General features: G+C 46.1%; 1 protein-coding gene across 5 annotated transcripts in view; it reads left to right on the forward strand.

The window, feature by feature from the left end:
- idua (alpha-L-iduronidase) overlaps positions 1-14908 on the forward strand; it is a 485317-nt gene extending 470409 nt beyond the window's left edge. For all 5 annotated transcript variants that reach the window (XM_086010067.1, XM_086010077.1, XM_086010048.1 and 2 more), the window contains one exon: positions 13995-14908. In XM_086010067.1, coding sequence (XP_085866193.1) covers positions 13995-14098 — 104 coding nt within the window. In that variant the 3' untranslated portion in view covers positions 14099-14908. The remainder of the gene's footprint in view (positions 1-13994) is intronic.
- Positions 14909-17391: the final 2483 nt, after the last annotated feature.

Genomic DNA, 17391 nt, shown 5'->3' on the forward strand with positions numbered 1-17391 from the left:
CCCTTTGTTCCTCTACAGTGTCCTACCATTTAATGTGTATTCCCTTTCCTTGTTAGCCCTCCCCAAAAGCAACCTCTTGTATGATGCAATCTCCACCCAGCCAGGAACTGGTTCAGCTCTCTCTCAAAGGTGAATCAGCACTCACCACAAAAGCTAGCAACTTGTTTCATAGGATTACTATTCTCTGGGAAAAAATGAACTGCCTAACATCTAACCTATTTTCTTCCCTTGCATAATTTATACTCATGACCCTTGGATCTCCCCAATCTATTTAATTTAAATTATTTGTCAGCTTGCACACAATCTAGTCCTTTCATTATTTTGTAGACTTGAATCAAATCGCCCCTGAGTCTTTGCTTCTCTAAAGTATATAGACCCAGCTCTTTAAACCTATCTAGGTAGCTACGGTGTTTTAAACTGCAAATCATTCTTGTGGCCCTCCTCTGACTTTTTTCAAAGACTCAATATTATTCACCGTGTGAGGAGACCAAAACCTGACACAGTATTCCAACTGAGACCTTATGAAGGTCTTGTAAAAGGACAAAATGGTATCTTTTGCTTTGTATTGGATCATCATGTGAATGCAGCCCAGTACCATATTTGTTTTAGCTATAGCTTCACGGCATTGTTGTGAACCTTTATCGTAGTTATGAACTATGATAGCAAGATCTTTTTCTTTCACCAGAGGCTTCAGTTGTGTTTCTTGTAAGGTGTAAGGTGCTCAGCATTGGTCTTACCCACATGCATAACACTGCACTTCTCTTTAAGTGAAATACCATTTATCAAACGCAGGCCCATTCGCCCAACACAATGAGATCTGCTTGGAGTTGTTTAGTCTCATCCACAGTCCTAACACCTGCATAAATCTTGATAATGTCCACAAACTTGTAGATTATTCCTCCAACACCTTCAACTAGGTAATTAATATGGATAGTAAAGAGCAAATGTCATAATATCGATCCCTGAATAGGTAACCTATCTCCAAGCAGTTCCACAGCCATTGATAAAAACTTTCTGGTTATAGGCATGCAGCCATTTCTTTATGCAGTGTAGCAGCTTCCCACTAATTCCATAATAAGATTCTATATTGTGGAGTAATCTATTCTGAGGTACCTTATCAAATGCATTCTGAAAATCCAGGTAGAAAATGTCTACCTCATCCACTAACCTGATGTTTTCTTCAAAACATTCAATCTAATTAGTAAGACACTACCTTCTTTTCTAGGAGCTGTGTTGGGTGTCCCTGATGACTGTTAAGGTGATTTGGGTCTGTAAAATAATGAAAGGACTAGATTGTGTGCAAGCTGACAAATTATTTAAATTAAGTGGGTTGGGGAGATCCAAGGGTCATGAGTATAAATTATCCAAGGGAAGAAATAAGTTAGATGTTAGGTGGTTCTTCTTCTCCCAGAGAATAGCAGACCTATAGAACAAATTTCCGGCTTATGTGGCGAGTGCTGATTCACTGTATACCTTTAAGAGAGAGCTAGCTAGGGCGGAGATTGCATTATACAAGTGGTAGCTACCAAATAATGGGGGAGATATTGGACTCCCCAGCGTCGTTTTTTAGGAGCTCCGTGGCCTCCTATCGCTCGAAAATGGGGTCCTTCCCCAGTGATCAAAAATCTATCCATCTCAGCCTTGAATATACTCAACAACTCAACATCCTCAGCCCTTTGGGTTGGAGAATTCCAAAGATTCACAACCCTCTGAGTGAAGAAATTCCTCCTCATCTCAGTCTTAAATGGTCGACCCCTTATCCGGAGACTATGCCCCCTCGTTCTAGACTCTCCAACCAGGGAAGCAACCTCTCAGCATCTACCCTATCAACCCCCCTCAGAATTTTATGTTTCAATGAGATCACACCTCATTCTTCTAAACTCCAGAGAGTATAGGCCCAACCTACACAATCCCTCCTCATAGAACAACCCTCTCATCCCAGGGATCAATCTAGTGAACCTTCGTTGCACCAAAGCAAGTATGTCCTTTCTCAGATAAGGAGACCAAAACTGTGCACAGTACTCGAAGTGTGGTCTCACCAAAGCCCTGTACAATTGCAGTAGGACTTCCTTTCTCTTGTACTCCAACCCCCTTGCAATAAAGGCCAACATGCAGCATTTGACCGAGTGTGGCATCAAGGACCCCTAGTAAAACTGAAGTCAATAGGAATCGGGGAGAAAACGCTCCTGGCTGGAGTCATACCTAGCACAAAGGAAGATGGTTGTGGTGATTGAGGGTCAATCATTACAGCCCCAGGACATCGCTGCAGGAGTTCCTCAGGACAGTGTCCTCATAGAGTTATACAGCACAGAAAGAGGCCCTTCGGCCCATCGTGTCCGTGCCAGCCATCAAGCCCTGTCTATTCTAATCCCATTTTCCAGCACTTGGTCTGTAGCCTTGTATGCTATGGCATTTCAAGTGCTCATCTAAATGCTTCTAGAATGTTGTGAGGGTTCCTGCCTCTACCACCCTTCCAGGCAGTGAGTTCCAGATTCCAACCACCTTCTGGGTGAAAAAGTTTTTCCTCAAATCTCCTCTAAACTTCCTGCCCCTCACCTTGAAACTATGCCCCCTGGTTATTGACCCCTCTACTAAGAGGAAAAGTTCCTTTCTATCTACCCTATCTATGCCCCTCATAATTTTGTACACCTCAATCAGGTCCCCCCTCAGCCTTCTCTGCCCTAAGGAAAACAACCCCAGCCTGTCCAGTCTCTCTTCATAGCTGAAGCGCTCCAGCCCAGGTAACATCCTGGTGAATCTCCTCTGCACCCTCAACAATGCAATCACATCCCTCCTATAGTGTGGTGACCAGAACTGCACACAGTATTCCAGCTGTGGCCTAACTAGCGTTTTGTACAGCTCCATCATAACCTCCCTGCTCTTATATTCTATGCCTCGGCTAATGAAGGCAAGTATCCCATATGCCTTTTTAACCACCTTATCTACCTGTCCTGCTGCCTTCAGGGATCTATGTACATGCACACCAAGGTCCTCTCTCCTTCCTAGGATCCTACCATTCATTGTGTATTCCCTTGCCTTTTTAGTCCTCCTAAAATGCATCACCTCACACTTTTCAGGGTTAAATTCCATTTGACACTGTTCTGCCCATCTAACCATCTCGCCTATATCGTCCAGTAGCCTGAGGCTTCCCTCCTCACTATTTACCACTCCACCAATTTTTGTGTCATCTGCGAACTTACTGATCATACCTCCTATATTCATATCTAAATCATTAATGTACACTACAAGCAGCAAAGGACCCAGCACCGATCTCTGCGGTACACCACTGGACACAGGCTTCCAGTCACAAAAACAACCTTCGACCATCACCCTCTGCCTCCTGCCACTAAGCCAATTTTGGATCCAATGTACCAAAGTGCCCTGGATCCCATGGGCGCTTACCTTCTTGACCAGTCTCCCATGTGGGACTTTGTCAAAAGCCTTACTGAAGTCTGTGTAGACTACATCAACTGCACTATCCTCATCCACACACCTAGTCACCCTCTCTCAAAATTCAATCAAATTGGTCAGACATGATCTCCCCCTGACAAAGCCATGCTGACTATCCCTGATTAATCCCTGCCTCTCCAAGTGGAGACTAATTCTGTCCCTCAGAATTTTTTCCAATAATTTGCCTACCACTGATGTTAGGCTCACTGGCCTGTAATTCACTGGTTTATCCCTACTACCCTTCTTGAGCAATGGTACTACGTTAGCTGTCCTCCAGTCCTCTGGCACCTCCCCTGTGGCCAGAGAGGTTCTGAAAATTTGTGTCGGAACCCCTGCAATCTCCTCCCTTGCTTCACATAGCAACCTGGGATATATCCCGTGAGGGCCTGGGGATTTATCCACTTTTAAGTCTGCTAAAACAGCTAGTACCTCCTCCCTCTCGATACTAATTTGTTCAAGTATATCACAATCCCCCAGCCTGATTCCTATGCCTACATCACCCTTCTCCATAGTGAACACAGATGCAAAATATTCATTTAAAACCTCACCTACATCTTCCAGCTCTACACACAGATTGCCACTTTGGACCCGAATGGGCCCTACTCTTTCCCTGGTTATCCTCTTGCCCTTAAAATACTTATAAAACACCTTGGGATTTTCCTTTATTTTGCCCACAAGTGCTTTCTGTCCTAGGCCCAACCATCTTCAGCTGCTTCATCCAGAAACTTAAGTGGACCAGCCACATAAATACTGTGGCAACAAGAGCAGGTCAGACACTAGGGCCCCAATTTTCGGCTTGTGTGGGAAATGGTCAGGTTTCCCCGAATGTGGGGTTTCTGACACACATTAAAAAAAAGTGTCAGCCAGCTGCACGCAATTTTCCCTCAAGTGGCCAATTAATTCCCAGCATGAGGGAAGCCTTGCTAATTGTCCAATTCGAGTCAGAAATCCCCACAGTATGATGTCATCATTCGTGGTGCTTTCAAGGTCCATAGCAAGCACTGCATCCTCTGAAGGCTTCCAAACGAATCATACAGGATGGCAGAGGAGCCTGCAGCAGCTGTGGCCAGTGCCAGACCCCGAGCTGCCTTCAAATTCGACGAGGCTTCACTGCAGGCATTATTGGATGGGGTAAGAGCCCACAGGGAGGTCCTCTTCCCTAGGTCAGGGAGGAAGAGGCCTCCCACTGAGACCAATGCTGCATGGATGCAGGTGTCAGAAGATGCCAACTTGCTGGGAGTCACCAGAAGAACCTTGGCATTACATCTCTAACTCCTTCCTTTACTCATCCAGAGCCCCCGTCCTCACTGTGGAGGAGGAAGAGGCTGTGCAGCCAGACTCCTCAGAGGAAGCTCCAACCTCTGAGGGCGCAGCGTCAGCAGAAGTAAGTGCACCCAGCACCAGCGCAGACACTCACACCTCGGGGGGACCTTCGGGACATAGAACAGTGTTGTCACCTGGTGTTTCACAGCTCACAAGTGAGCCTCAGCAGATTCTGGAGACAGGGACAACAGTGGAGAGTCCTCGTCGGAGGGCGCAGGACTCTGCCAGCTCAGCTCAGCTGCGCTGCATGTCGACCCTCTGCCTCTGGGTCCATCCGCAAGAGAAGAGGTGATGGATCTCCATGCACAGATGCAGGAGTCTCTGGCAGGTTTTGTCTCCAGGGTCGCTGCGAGTGTGGAGCGAATGGAGGAGTCCTTGTGGAGTCATTGGCGCATGAACGCATCACCATGGAAAGGTTGGCAACCTCCATGGAGGAGATAACTCGCCAGCATACGGAAAACATGGTGAGTGCTCATAAGAGAATGACATCTCTTGAGGAGCGTTGGCCATCTGTTGAACAGAGAAACCAGATCTTCATGGAAGTCCTTCTGAGTAGGACTGCCAGTGCAGAAACGGGTCCCACTGGCCCCCTAAAGCGCAGCAAGGTGCTCTCAAGCCACTTCCAAGCGCTGGCCCCTTCTGGCCTGTGCAGCTTCAGGTGATTGAGCAGCAGCCTGGTGCTCCTGGTGCTCATCCTGCTGTTCCTGGTTCTGCTGCTGCCGCCTCTGCTGTTGGAGATCCTCTAATGCCAGGAAGGGAAGGTACCAAAGGCCTCCCATGCTTCTGGCAGATGCCTCCGTTGAGGAGGCGCTGAGTTAAGGTGGTGAGAGGGGCTTCCCAGGAGCTCACACTGGAGAAGTGTGTGAGGCTCCAACTTTCTACAGCTGTTCCTAAGCCTTCAAAAAGTTCCCCCAAGCCTTGATCAACAAGGTCCTGCAGCCTGCAAATGCTGCCTCTTTAAATCTCTTCAGCCCTCATTGACCTGCAGCTGCAAGCAAGCAAGCCAACTGTTTTCACGCCAGCTCTCATCAGCGGGGTTCCCCGTAGGCGTGTTTGATGTGGGGAAAGCCCCAAAGTCGCAACGGCCCCTGAAAATCTACCTCAACAAGGAGATAATTGCTCATTACTGCTCCGGCGACCAGTCCCGCCAGCGGCGGCCGGGACTGAGGCAGGTCGCGTAGAAACGGTGATCCGAAAGTCGGACGAGGCAGGGGGGGGTCCCGACCCGCTTTTTTCGCCGATTTTCGGCCCCCGGCCGCCTGGAAAGCCGCCAGAAAATCGACCTCTAGGTATTCTGCAGCGAGTGTCTCACCTTCTGAGTCCCCAAAGCCTTTCCACCATCTACAAGGCACAAGTAAGGAGTGTGATGGAATACTCTCCACTTGCCTGGATGAGTGCAGCTGCAACAACACTCAAGAAGCTCGACACCATCCAAGATAAAGCAGCCTGTTTCATTGGCACCTTATGCACCACCTTAAACATTCACTCCCTCCACCACCGGCGTACTGTGGCTGCAGTGTGTACCATCTACAAGATGCACTGCAGCAAGGCTTCTTCAGCAGCACCTCCCAAACCCGCGACCTCTTCCAACTAGAAGGACAAGGGCAACAGGTGCATGGGAACACCACCACCGCCAAGTTCCCCTCCAAGTCACACACCATCTGACTTAGAAGTATATCTTTCATCGTCGCTGGGTCAAAATCCTGGAACTCCCTCCCTAACAGCACTGTGGGAGTACCTTCACCACACGGACTGCTGCGGTTCAAGAAGGCACCACCTTCTCAAGAGCAACTAGGGATGGCAATAAATGCTGGCCTTGCCAGTGACGCCCACATCCCATAAAAAATGAATTTTTAAAAATGCCATTTGCCTTCCTAATTGCTTGCTGTAGCTGCATACTAACTTTCTGTGTTTCCTGGGCGAGGACCCCTAAATCTCTCTGAACATCAACATTTAATAGTTTCTCATCATTTAAAAGATATTGGGCTCGAATTTCATTGGCCGTTGGGGGCGTGTGGGGGGTTAAAATCGCGAAATCGGGGGGCACGAACCCATCCTGCCTCCATGCCCGTTTCACAGGAGGCGGGTACCCGACCTGTGCTGGGAGCCGCCTCCCCGAGGCGGGAAGGGGATTAGTGCCAATTAACTGCCTGTTAACAGGTAGTTAACAGGCTGTTTTTAGCCTAATCCCTATTTTTATCCCTGAAGTGTGGGCTTCCCAACAGCTCCAAACCACGCCAAGTTAGCGAGGCGGACCGTCGGGCTGAAGGACTTGGAGGGTTTGAGATGTCCGGTATTCAGGTGAGTGATGGGTGCATAAGTGCAGAGGTAAGTGTGTTTGGTGTGTGTAAAGTGTTTAAATAAGTTTTACTTACCTTTACAGGCTTCCTTCCTTCAGGTCTCGGGAGTCCCTCATCTCACCGGCACAGAAAGCAGAATGGCCGCGAGCTGTCAAAATCTGCAGCATTCTGCTTTCTGTTCTGGAGAGATCTCTAAATCAGCCTGAGAGGAAGGAATTAACTTAGAGTACAGATTGTCAGTATTTGACAGCTTCAAAGAGCTGTCAAACGCTGATATTTCATCTGTCAAAAGCTCTTGACAGATGAAATGTCAATCTGTGACGTCACCTGTTGCCAGGTGGCCCTTAATTGGCCTGCTGAGCCCGCTGGGCGGGCTCAACAAGGTCAGTCAAGTGAAAATCGAGTGGATTGGCCACAACTCGATGGAGGCGGGACTACAACCCCAAAAGTTAGTTGTAGTCACGCCTCCTACATGCCGCCATTGATAAAATCCAGCCCATTATGTTTTCCTATTCTTACTACCAAAGTGAATAACCTCACATTTCCCCACATTATACTCCATCTGCCACCATATTGCCCACTCACTAAACCTGTCTACATTCCTTTGCAGGCTCTTTGTATCCTCTTCACAGCTTACTTTCCCACCTAGCTTTGTATCATCAGCAAACTTGGATACATTGCACTTGGCCCCTTCATCTAAGTCATTAATATAGATTGTAAATAGCTGACGCCCAAGCACTGATCCTTGCGGCACCCCACTAGTTACAGCCTGCCAACCGGAAAATGACCCGTTTATCCCTGCTCTCTTTTTTGTCCGTTAACCAATCCTCTATCCATGCTAATATATTACCCCCAACCCCATGAGACCTTATCTTGCATAGCAACCTTTTATATGTTTCCTAATCGATTGCCTTTTGGAAATCCAAATATACTAAGGTTCCCCTTTATCTACCTTGCTAGTTGCATCCTCAAAAAACTCTAATAAATTTGTTAAACACAATTTCCCTTTCATAAAACCATGTTGACTCTGCCTAATCATATTATGATTTTCTAAGTGCCCCGCTACCACTTCCTTAATAACGGATTCCAGTATTTTCCCATGACTGATGTTACGCTAACTGGCTTGTAGTTCCCTGATTTTTCTCTCCTTCCTTTCTTGAATCGCGAGGTTACATTTGCTACCTTCCAATCCACTGGGACAATACTAGAATCTAGGGAATATTGGAAGATTACAACCAATGCATCCACTATCTCCACAGCCTCCTCTTTTAGAACCCTAGGATGTAGGCCACCAGGTCCAGGGGATTTGTCGGCTTTTAGTCCTATTAGTTTCTCGAGTACTTTTTCTCTATTGATATTAATTACTTTTAAGTTCCTCACTCTTGTTAGCCCTTTGGTATGCTTTTTGTGTCTTCTACTGTGAAGACAGATACAAAATATTTGTTTCAAGTCTCTGACATTTCCTTATTCCCCATTATAATTTCACCTGTCTCAGCCTCTAAGGGACCAACGCTTTTGCTACACTCTTCCTTTTTACATACATATAGAAGCTCTTCAATCTGTTTTTCTATTTCTTGCTAGTTTACTCTCATATTCTATTTTCTCCCTCTTTATCAATTTTTTCATCATCCTTTGCTGGTTCCTAAAGCTCTCCCAATCCTCAGGCTTACTACTATTCTTCACAACATTATAAGCCTCTTCTTTTAATCTAATACTATCCTTAACTTCTTTAATTAGCCACAGATGGATCACTTTGCCCGTGGAGTTTTTATTTCTCAATGGAATGTATATTTGTTGAGAATTTTAGAATATTTCTTTAAATGTTTGCCATTGCTTATCTACCGTCATACCTTTTAATCTAATTTCCCAATCTATCTTAGCTAACTCAAACTCATTCCTATGTAATTGGCTTTATTTAAGTTTAAGACTTTTGTTTCCGACTGAAGTATTTCACTTTCAAACTCAAGGTGAAATTTTATCATATTATGATCACTCTGCCCCAGAGGGTCCTTTACTATGAGATTACTAATTAACCCTGACTCATTACACAATACAAGATCTAAAATAGCCTGTTCCCTGGTTGGTTCCATGATGTATGTTATAGGAAACTGTCTCGAATGCATTCCATGAACTCGTCCTCCAGACTACCTTTGCCAATTTACTTTGCCCAATCTATATGAAACATAGAAACATAGAAGATAGGAGCAGGAGTAGGCCATTCGGCCCATCGAGCCTGCTCCGCCATTCAACGTGATCATGGCTGATCATCCAAATTCAGTACCCTGTCCCTGCCTTTTCCCCATATCCCTTGATCCCTTTAGCCTCAAGAAATATATCCAACTCTTTCTTGAATATATTTAATGAACTGGCCTCCACTGCCCTCTGTGGCAGAGAATTCCACAGGTTCACCACTCTCTGGGTGAAGAAATTCCTCCTCATTTCAGTCCTAAATGGCTTACCCCTTATCCTTAGACTATGACCCCTGGTTCTGGACTCCCCGGCCATCAGAAACATCCTTCCTGCATCTAGTCTGTCCAAACCTGACAGAATTTTATAGGTTTCGATGAGATCCCCTCTCAATCTTCTAAACTCCAGTGAGTAGAAGCCCAATCGACACAATCTCTCCTCATACGTCATTCCTGCCATCCCAGGTATCAGCCTGGTGAATCTTCGCTGCACTCCCTCCATGACAAGAACGACTTTCCTCAGGTAAGGTGACCAAAACTGCACACAATACTCAAGGCCCTGTACAACTGTAGCAAGACATCCTTGTTCCTGTACTCGAACCCTCTTGCTACGAAGGCCAACACACCATTTGCCTTCTTAACCGCCTGCTGCACCTGCATGCTTACCTTCAGCGACTGGTGCACAAGGACACCCAGGTCTCTTTGCACTTCCCCTTCTCCCAATCTATTGCCATTCAGATAATAATTTGCCTTCCTGTTTTTGCCACCAAAGTGGATAACCTCACATTTATCCACATTATAGTGCATTTGCCATGTTTCTGCCCAATCACCCAACCTGTCCAAATCATACTGGAGTTTCCCGACATCCTCCTCGCAGCTTACCCTCCCACCCAGCTTTGTGCCGTCTGCAAATTTGGAGATATTACATCCAATTCCCTCGTCCAGATCATTAATATATATTGTGAACAGCTGGGGTCCTAGGACCGATCCTTGCGGTACCCCACTAGTCACTGCCTGCCACTCGGAAAACGACCCGTTTATTCCAACTCTTTGCTTTCTGTCCGCCAACCAGTTCTCTATCCAAGTCAATACCTTGCCCCCAATCCCATGTGCCTTAATTTTGCACGCCAATCTCTTATGTGGTGCACGCTAATCTCTTAAGATTAAAGACCCCTCTTATTGTATTACCTTTGTTACAAGCTCCTATTATTTGTTGATTAATACTCTGTCCAACGGTATAGCTACTGTTGGGGGCCTATGAACTACTCCCACCACTGTTTTCTGCCCCTTGTTATTGACTTGCTCATGACTTCGGTCCGGCACAGCAGGCCTACAATGAGAACCATGCTGCTGCAGGGAAAATTATAGAGCACACCATTGGCGTTCTCAAGCAATGCTTCCGTTGCCTGGACCGCTCTGGAGGAGCCCTGCAGTACTCAACTGAGCAGGTATCAAGATTTGTAGTAATATGTTGCATGCTGTACAACCTGGCCATTATGAGCGAACAGCCCTTGCCACCACCTATCAGGCGAGAAGCTGAGGAGCAGAAACACAAGGTGGAGGAGGAAGTGGAGGAACACAAAGAGAAAGGGAGGATACAATGTAGAACGACCCTTCCTGCCCAGACTCTATGTGATTTATGAGCGATAACAGTAACCTCAACCACACCTCACTATTCATCAACAGTCCCATACTCCTAACCTTTTCTCTATCACTGACCATCACATCGTCCTCTTTCTGACAACACAAAAATAAAAACCACAAGTAAATGCACATTCCAGTCCAATTTTATAAATTCAATCATGACATAATGCATACAAAAGTAAATTAATCACCTTTGTGCATTCCCTTAGTGCCTGTCTTCCATATGCCTTTGCCTCTCCTCGTGCTCCTATGAGGTGCTTCCCCAGTGGCTACAGCATGGGTGGTGGAAAGCTGCTGACCTCCAATTGAAGAGACTGCAGATGGCCTTGGAGGGAAACCTGAGTCTAGAAGGCCTGGCTGCAGCAGTCTGGACTGGCTGGCTGACTGACAGGCAACAGCAAAGACATTGGTAGTGGCAGTGGTGGGAGCATGAATGCTGTCATCCTGAGAGAGGACAGCAGGTTCTTGCTCCACAGAGCCATTGCCACTCTCCCAGGGCGATGCCTCAGCAATCCTACGGATCTATTAGAGAACAAATTGATGGACTGCTTTGATGCCCTGGAAGCCCCTTTGAACAGTGGTATCCAGAGCCACGATGGCAGCAGTCTGAGCTTCCACTGCAGCACTCAGACCATTGATGGAAGCTGTTTGTGCTGCAATGGAAGCTGTGACATCGGCCAGCAGACGCTGCATCATGTGCTGATGGAGGTGACCACCTGTTCCATGTTGGAAAGGATGGGCTCCAAGCTCTGCGCAAAGCCCTGTGCCAGGTTGGTTCTGGACTCCTCCATGCTCCTTGACATTGATCGCAGGCTTTCTGGCAGACTTTCCAGTGCACAAGTATTTGGTTATGTATATCTATCAGCCTTCTTCTGTAGCCTGGCCCATCAAAGTCTGGCCATCTGACTCCTCTGCAGCTGGCACCTGCCCTATCCTTTCACCCCACCCTGGCTCCTGCGCACTTGTGCCCGGTGTCTCACCACGTGCAGATACCTCCTCTATCCTCGGCTCTAAAATACATGCAGTGTCAGTGTCTGAGCTGGTGGCTGCGAGTGTAAGATCGAGTGGCGGTGTCTCCTCTTCTTCACTGCCTTCTTCCTCTTCCTCCACTGAGTGGGATGGTTCCATTTCTTGGGTATTTGAAATGAAAAAGGGACAAGGGTTGGGTTGTGGTGAAGGGTAAGGAGTACGTACTTACACCATCAGCAGCTTGTGCATCAGAAGAGATTGCGGGATGAAGGAGAATTAGGATGAAAAAAGGAGGATTAGGTATGCAGATACCCTCATCATCGATCCCTTCAGCCCCGCCAGTGGCCCTAGCCTCAGTGATGCCCCTTCCCATGATGGCCAGCACTGCCTCCTCCATGAGGGTTAAAACATGCAGGTGCACTTGTCCTCCTCCAGTTCTTTGCTGCTGCCTGCTGTATATGCCAGCTTCTCCTGCAAGAAGGAGAAAAGTGTAACAGTGAGTATCCTGCAATATGTTTGGGTGATGTGGCTGTCATGGTTTAATAGCTGCCCATGTGTGTGAGCTATGAGTTGTAGGTGTGAGGCTTGCAACAGTGCTAAGTGTATGAGGGTGAGGTAAAGCGTATAAATTTCAGAGTTGAGTACTGATTGATAGAGATTATTGATGGGTGCTGGGAGTGTGGTGAATTGAGCAGTGGATGAGGCTAGTGGTGCATTTGGTAGGATATGCCATTTGAAGATGAACTCACTCACCGTGACAACTTGTGTCATATCATTAAACTTCTTCCTGCACTGCATCCATGTTTTGGAGCAACTCTCCTGGCATTGACCTCCGCTGCTACTTGTTCTCACTGCCTCCTGAGCATATGTCTGGAGGACCTCCTGCCCCCCTGCGGATACAGGACATCTCTCCTTCTTTCCACCTCTTCTACCAAGAAAGACCTCCAGTGCATTTTCTGAAAACCTTGGTGCTTGCTCTCTCGTATGTTCAGCCATTGCTCCCAGATTGTCTTTTGAAAAACCTCCCACCACTTCTTGCAGCCACAATGCACCTTCTCTTTAAGAGGAGCAGGCTGCCTTTAAGTAGCGCTAGCCACTCGCGATATTGCCCCCCCCCCCGCTCCCTGAGGCGTGCGGCCAGTGCAGGTAGGACTGGCTGCACGCAACAATCATTTAAAAAATCAGGCAACACCAAGTTAACATGCTGCCTGCAATGAAATGAACGGACACCGGTTAATCACGCACCACGCCTGATTTCAGAGGTTGGCCAATTTCTCTCCCAATACGTCATGGTCAGTGTTATATAGAGCATTTCCTCTGATCCCTTCGAGCATCTTAGCTTGGGAGTCAATTTTAATCTGTCCATGTGAGTCTAACAATGGCCCTATACAGTCTATAACAGTTCCTAACTGACTTTTAACATTTTTTCTTTTGCTGGCTCGATCAGCTACTTTGACTTAGCCTTGCAATCTGCGCATGTTTTGATTTTAGGGACATACATGGTGTCTTTGTTTCTTAATAAATTCTATGCCATTTGTCTTCAGTATTGGTAGCATACCCATGGATTGGATACCCATTGGTTTATTTAGCCAATTGACCTGCCATTTTAGTCAAATCTGGAATTAGCAGTAGATTCTCAGTACCTTTGGTTCTACTAACCAACTGAAATCAAATAATATTGTGGTCTCTATTGGTCGTAACATTGGAGCCACTCCAACTAGAGAAAGTCACAAATCCCCTCTGGAATCGATCACCTTACTCTAGTAAAGTTTTCGGACCTTCAGAAGGCCTCAAAGTGATTCATGGCAGGTTTTAAGTTGTGTTGGTTCCAGTGAGGCCTTTCAATGACGTAAAGGGAGGAATTTCCCAGGAAAGCCCAGGAACTCTGCCTTGTATGCCCCCTTCATGTGATGGGCAGGGATGGAAGATCTTCCCACAGCCTCTTCAAAAAGAATTTAGAGGTCTGGTCTAAATGGGGCAGAATCCGGGCAGAGCTAGGGTCGGACCATATTCTGGCCAACTCTCCAGGCGTAAAGGAGACATACTCCTCCTCCAGATATTGTGGGGCTAAAAGCATTTTCCCTTTTTTTCACATCTCATGTTACCTTTTCTTTTCTGACAGAACTTTCACAAGTGTCTGGTTTCTACCGTATTCGTGCAGTGGATTACTGGGGAAAGGCTGGAGAGTATTCTGACCCTATTAAATACATTGAAGAGAAACATTAAAGCAAGTTTGTGAAGAACAATTGTGAGACCTATGATGGATATGTAAATACATGTGCCTGCTGTAAGGGAATAATTTAGCTGACTACAATCATACTGCATTACAAGAACAGATATAAAATTATTTTAAAGTGAAATATTGTATTAAATCTTTTTAATTAAGTTTTATAATCAAATTCCATTGGCATTTTTTAAACTGCAAAGGATTAACCCTGCAAGTTTCACTGAAAAATAAAATCCATATTTGTTGCATCGAAAAAATGGTTTCCCTGAATTGACTTCAAAATGCTTTTACATTTCTTGAAATTACTTGAAATCCTTGATAAAATTACATTCTTTTAATCACATCTAGATATCTGTTGTTCTCCAGGTAATTAATCTAGCAAAAGACAACTCAAGTCAGTTATTAAAAGCATCATTCACTATTAATTATTTTACCCATCATTTAACATAACTCCAAAGTATTGGTTTTGTAGCATTAATTATCCTGTCAATTTATGATTATATATCCAAATCTATTTGAAATTTAACTGTGTCATTCTATAGAGAAACACAGAGAGTTGTGAGGATATGGAATTTGCTTCCAGGGTTAATGGTTGATGCAGAAACATTGAAGATTAGATTGGATAGGTGGATGAAAGAAAAGGGGATGAAGGGATATGGGAACAGGGTGGGTAAATATGATTAGAACTATTTGCTCACATGGAGTGTAAAAGTCAACACAGACTGGTTGGACCGAATGTTTACAAGTTGTAATTTCTATGTATAGTTTAAACAGTACCCTAAAATAAATGTACTTTTCTTCATACACAAGTGTTTTTCATTGTAAACTAGTCAGCTGAAAGCAAAGAGTCAGGAACATAGAAATTGTTAGATTAAGAAAGACTAAGGTCCACCTAAGGGCCCCAAACACTCCTTCCAAGTGAAATAGCGATTTACTTGTGCTTCTTGCAATTTAGTGTACTGTATTCGCTGCTCATGGTGTGGTTTCCTCTACATTGGGGAGACCAAACGCAGATTGGGTGACCGCTTTGCGGAACACCTCCGTTCAGTCCGCAAGCGTGACCCCGAGCTTCCGGTCGCCTGTCACTTTAATTCTCCCCTCCACTCCCACTCTGATCTCTCCGTCTTCGGCCTCTTACATTGTTCCAACGAATCTCAACGTAAGCTCGAGGAACAGCACCTCATCTTTCTATTAGGCACTTTACAGCCTTCTGGACTTAAAGGGAGGGGTGAAAAAAAAATGTTCTCTTGTTTCCTCACCTGGTAGCTGTTCATGTTGCTGCCATTATCATTCACACATCATCTAGAGGCATATTTTGTTTCTTAACTTATCCCATTACCTCGCCACAAAAGCAAAATACTGCAGATGCTGGAAATCTGAAATAAAAACAGAAAACACTGGAAACACTCAGCAGGTCAGGCAGCATCTGTGGAGCGAGAAACAGAGTTAATGTTTCAGGTCGTGACCCTTCGTCAGAACTGGCTGTTCTGAGTAGTGTTACAAAGCAGATATAAGTGTGGGTCACGGATACACAAAGGCAGATGGCCGCACCAAGATTTAACAATGCCTCCCTCAATATTCTGGTGCAGACAGTAAGAGCACGCAGGAAGCTCCTCTTCCCCAGCGATAGGCGCAAAAGACCACCCAAAGACACAAAAAGGGCATGGTTCGAGATCACAGAGGAGGTCAGCAGCAGCAGGGATATCGTCAGGATGTTGATCCAGTGCCGGAAAAGATTTAATGATCTCATGGGGTCAGGAAAGGTGAATACAATGCCGCACTCGCCTACATCCTGATGTGCCTGTCACCACAACCCCATGACTTTGCTTTCCCAAGCCCACTCCTGCACGTCATTCCTCACATCAACCTACCTTGCAGGTCCACCCATCCCTCTCTGTCTATGTACATACTCACACCCCCATCTGACTAACCACCCCTCATACACCCTCTGTGAAGGAATAAGCCATAAAACCTATTCAGAATCTTTTGAAAGAATTCTGGCCTTATTAAAACATGACAAACTGGATTTGGAAATCTAGAAACCGAACTGAAAAGGCTGTGAAAGCATTCTGGCTATTGAGAGAAGATAGTTGTTGACACTGAATCAATATCCTTATTGAAACAGAAGATTAAAGGCTCCTGACAGGCTGACCTTTGGGAACGAAACAATGGTTCCCCCTGAATAAGGTGTTCTAATTTACACCTCGTAAAGAAGCACAAACATCTGCCTTCATAAAAATGACATTGTAATGAAATCTGTTTGTCTTGATTCTGTATTCGTTTTGCACTCATGTATATTACCCTCCCCCACGGTGTATAGTTTCACTTCCTCTTTCCCGACTAACCTGGAAGGTTCCAGGTCTTGGCTCTTGGCTCCGCCCCTGACTTCTCTTACATAAAGATCCCAGGATCTGTATGACTCATTCCTGTGAACCAGTCGGCGTGTTGAGATGTTAGCTCTGATCTTAGTGATTAAAAGCCAACTTGTTTAAGTCTATAACTTCTAGTTTTGTGGTTATTGAAGGCCCATCAATTTTAATCACTAAAGAATACTAGGATGGATCGACTCCTAAAGCCAGAGCGTTTGGACTTGGATCCACATTCTGCTGAAGCATCAAATCAATTTGGACACTGGCTCAAATGCTTCAAACTCTTCGCGGGGCCTCATCCGCTAGCGAGGTAGATAAACTGAGTCTACTGACTACTCGCGTAAGTCATCGGATTTATTCGTTCATCCGGGACGCCACCTCTTACACGGAGGCCATCACTATCCTGAAGGCCCAATACCAGAGGCCGGTAAACGAAGTGTACGCCAGACATCTGCTGGCTACACGCAGGCAGCGACCAGAGGAATCAATGGACGATTTCTTACAGGGCCTAAAGGACCTGGTCCGGGACTGTAACTGCAAGGCCGTGACGGCCAACGCATACTCTGATGAATTGGTCCGCGATTCCTTCATCACGGGCCTCAAATCGAATTATATCCGGCAGAGACTGCTGGAGAAGGAGGTCCTGGACTTAAAAAAGGCAGTGGCCACTGCACGATCGCTGGACGTGGCCCAGAGAAACTCTGACTCCTATTCTTCCGGCCATGCGGCCCTCACCGCCTCGTGCGCGCCGAGGGGGCCGCCATCTTGGAATCAGCCATCTTCCCCATCCAGGTCTCAGACCAGCTCTACGCCACACAGAAGTTCACCCAGGAGTCCTACTACAGCGGCAATGTCTTGAGGCCCGAAATGCTACTTCTGCGGCCAGGCCAAGCACCCTAGACAACGATGCCCAGCGAAGGATG

Source organism: Somniosus microcephalus, chromosome 2 (assembly GCF_052327205.1).
Source record: "Somniosus microcephalus isolate GS21.2 chromosome 2, FLI_Smic_1.0, whole genome shotgun sequence".
NCBI lineage: Eukaryota > Metazoa > Chordata > Chondrichthyes > Squaliformes > Somniosidae > Somniosus > Somniosus microcephalus.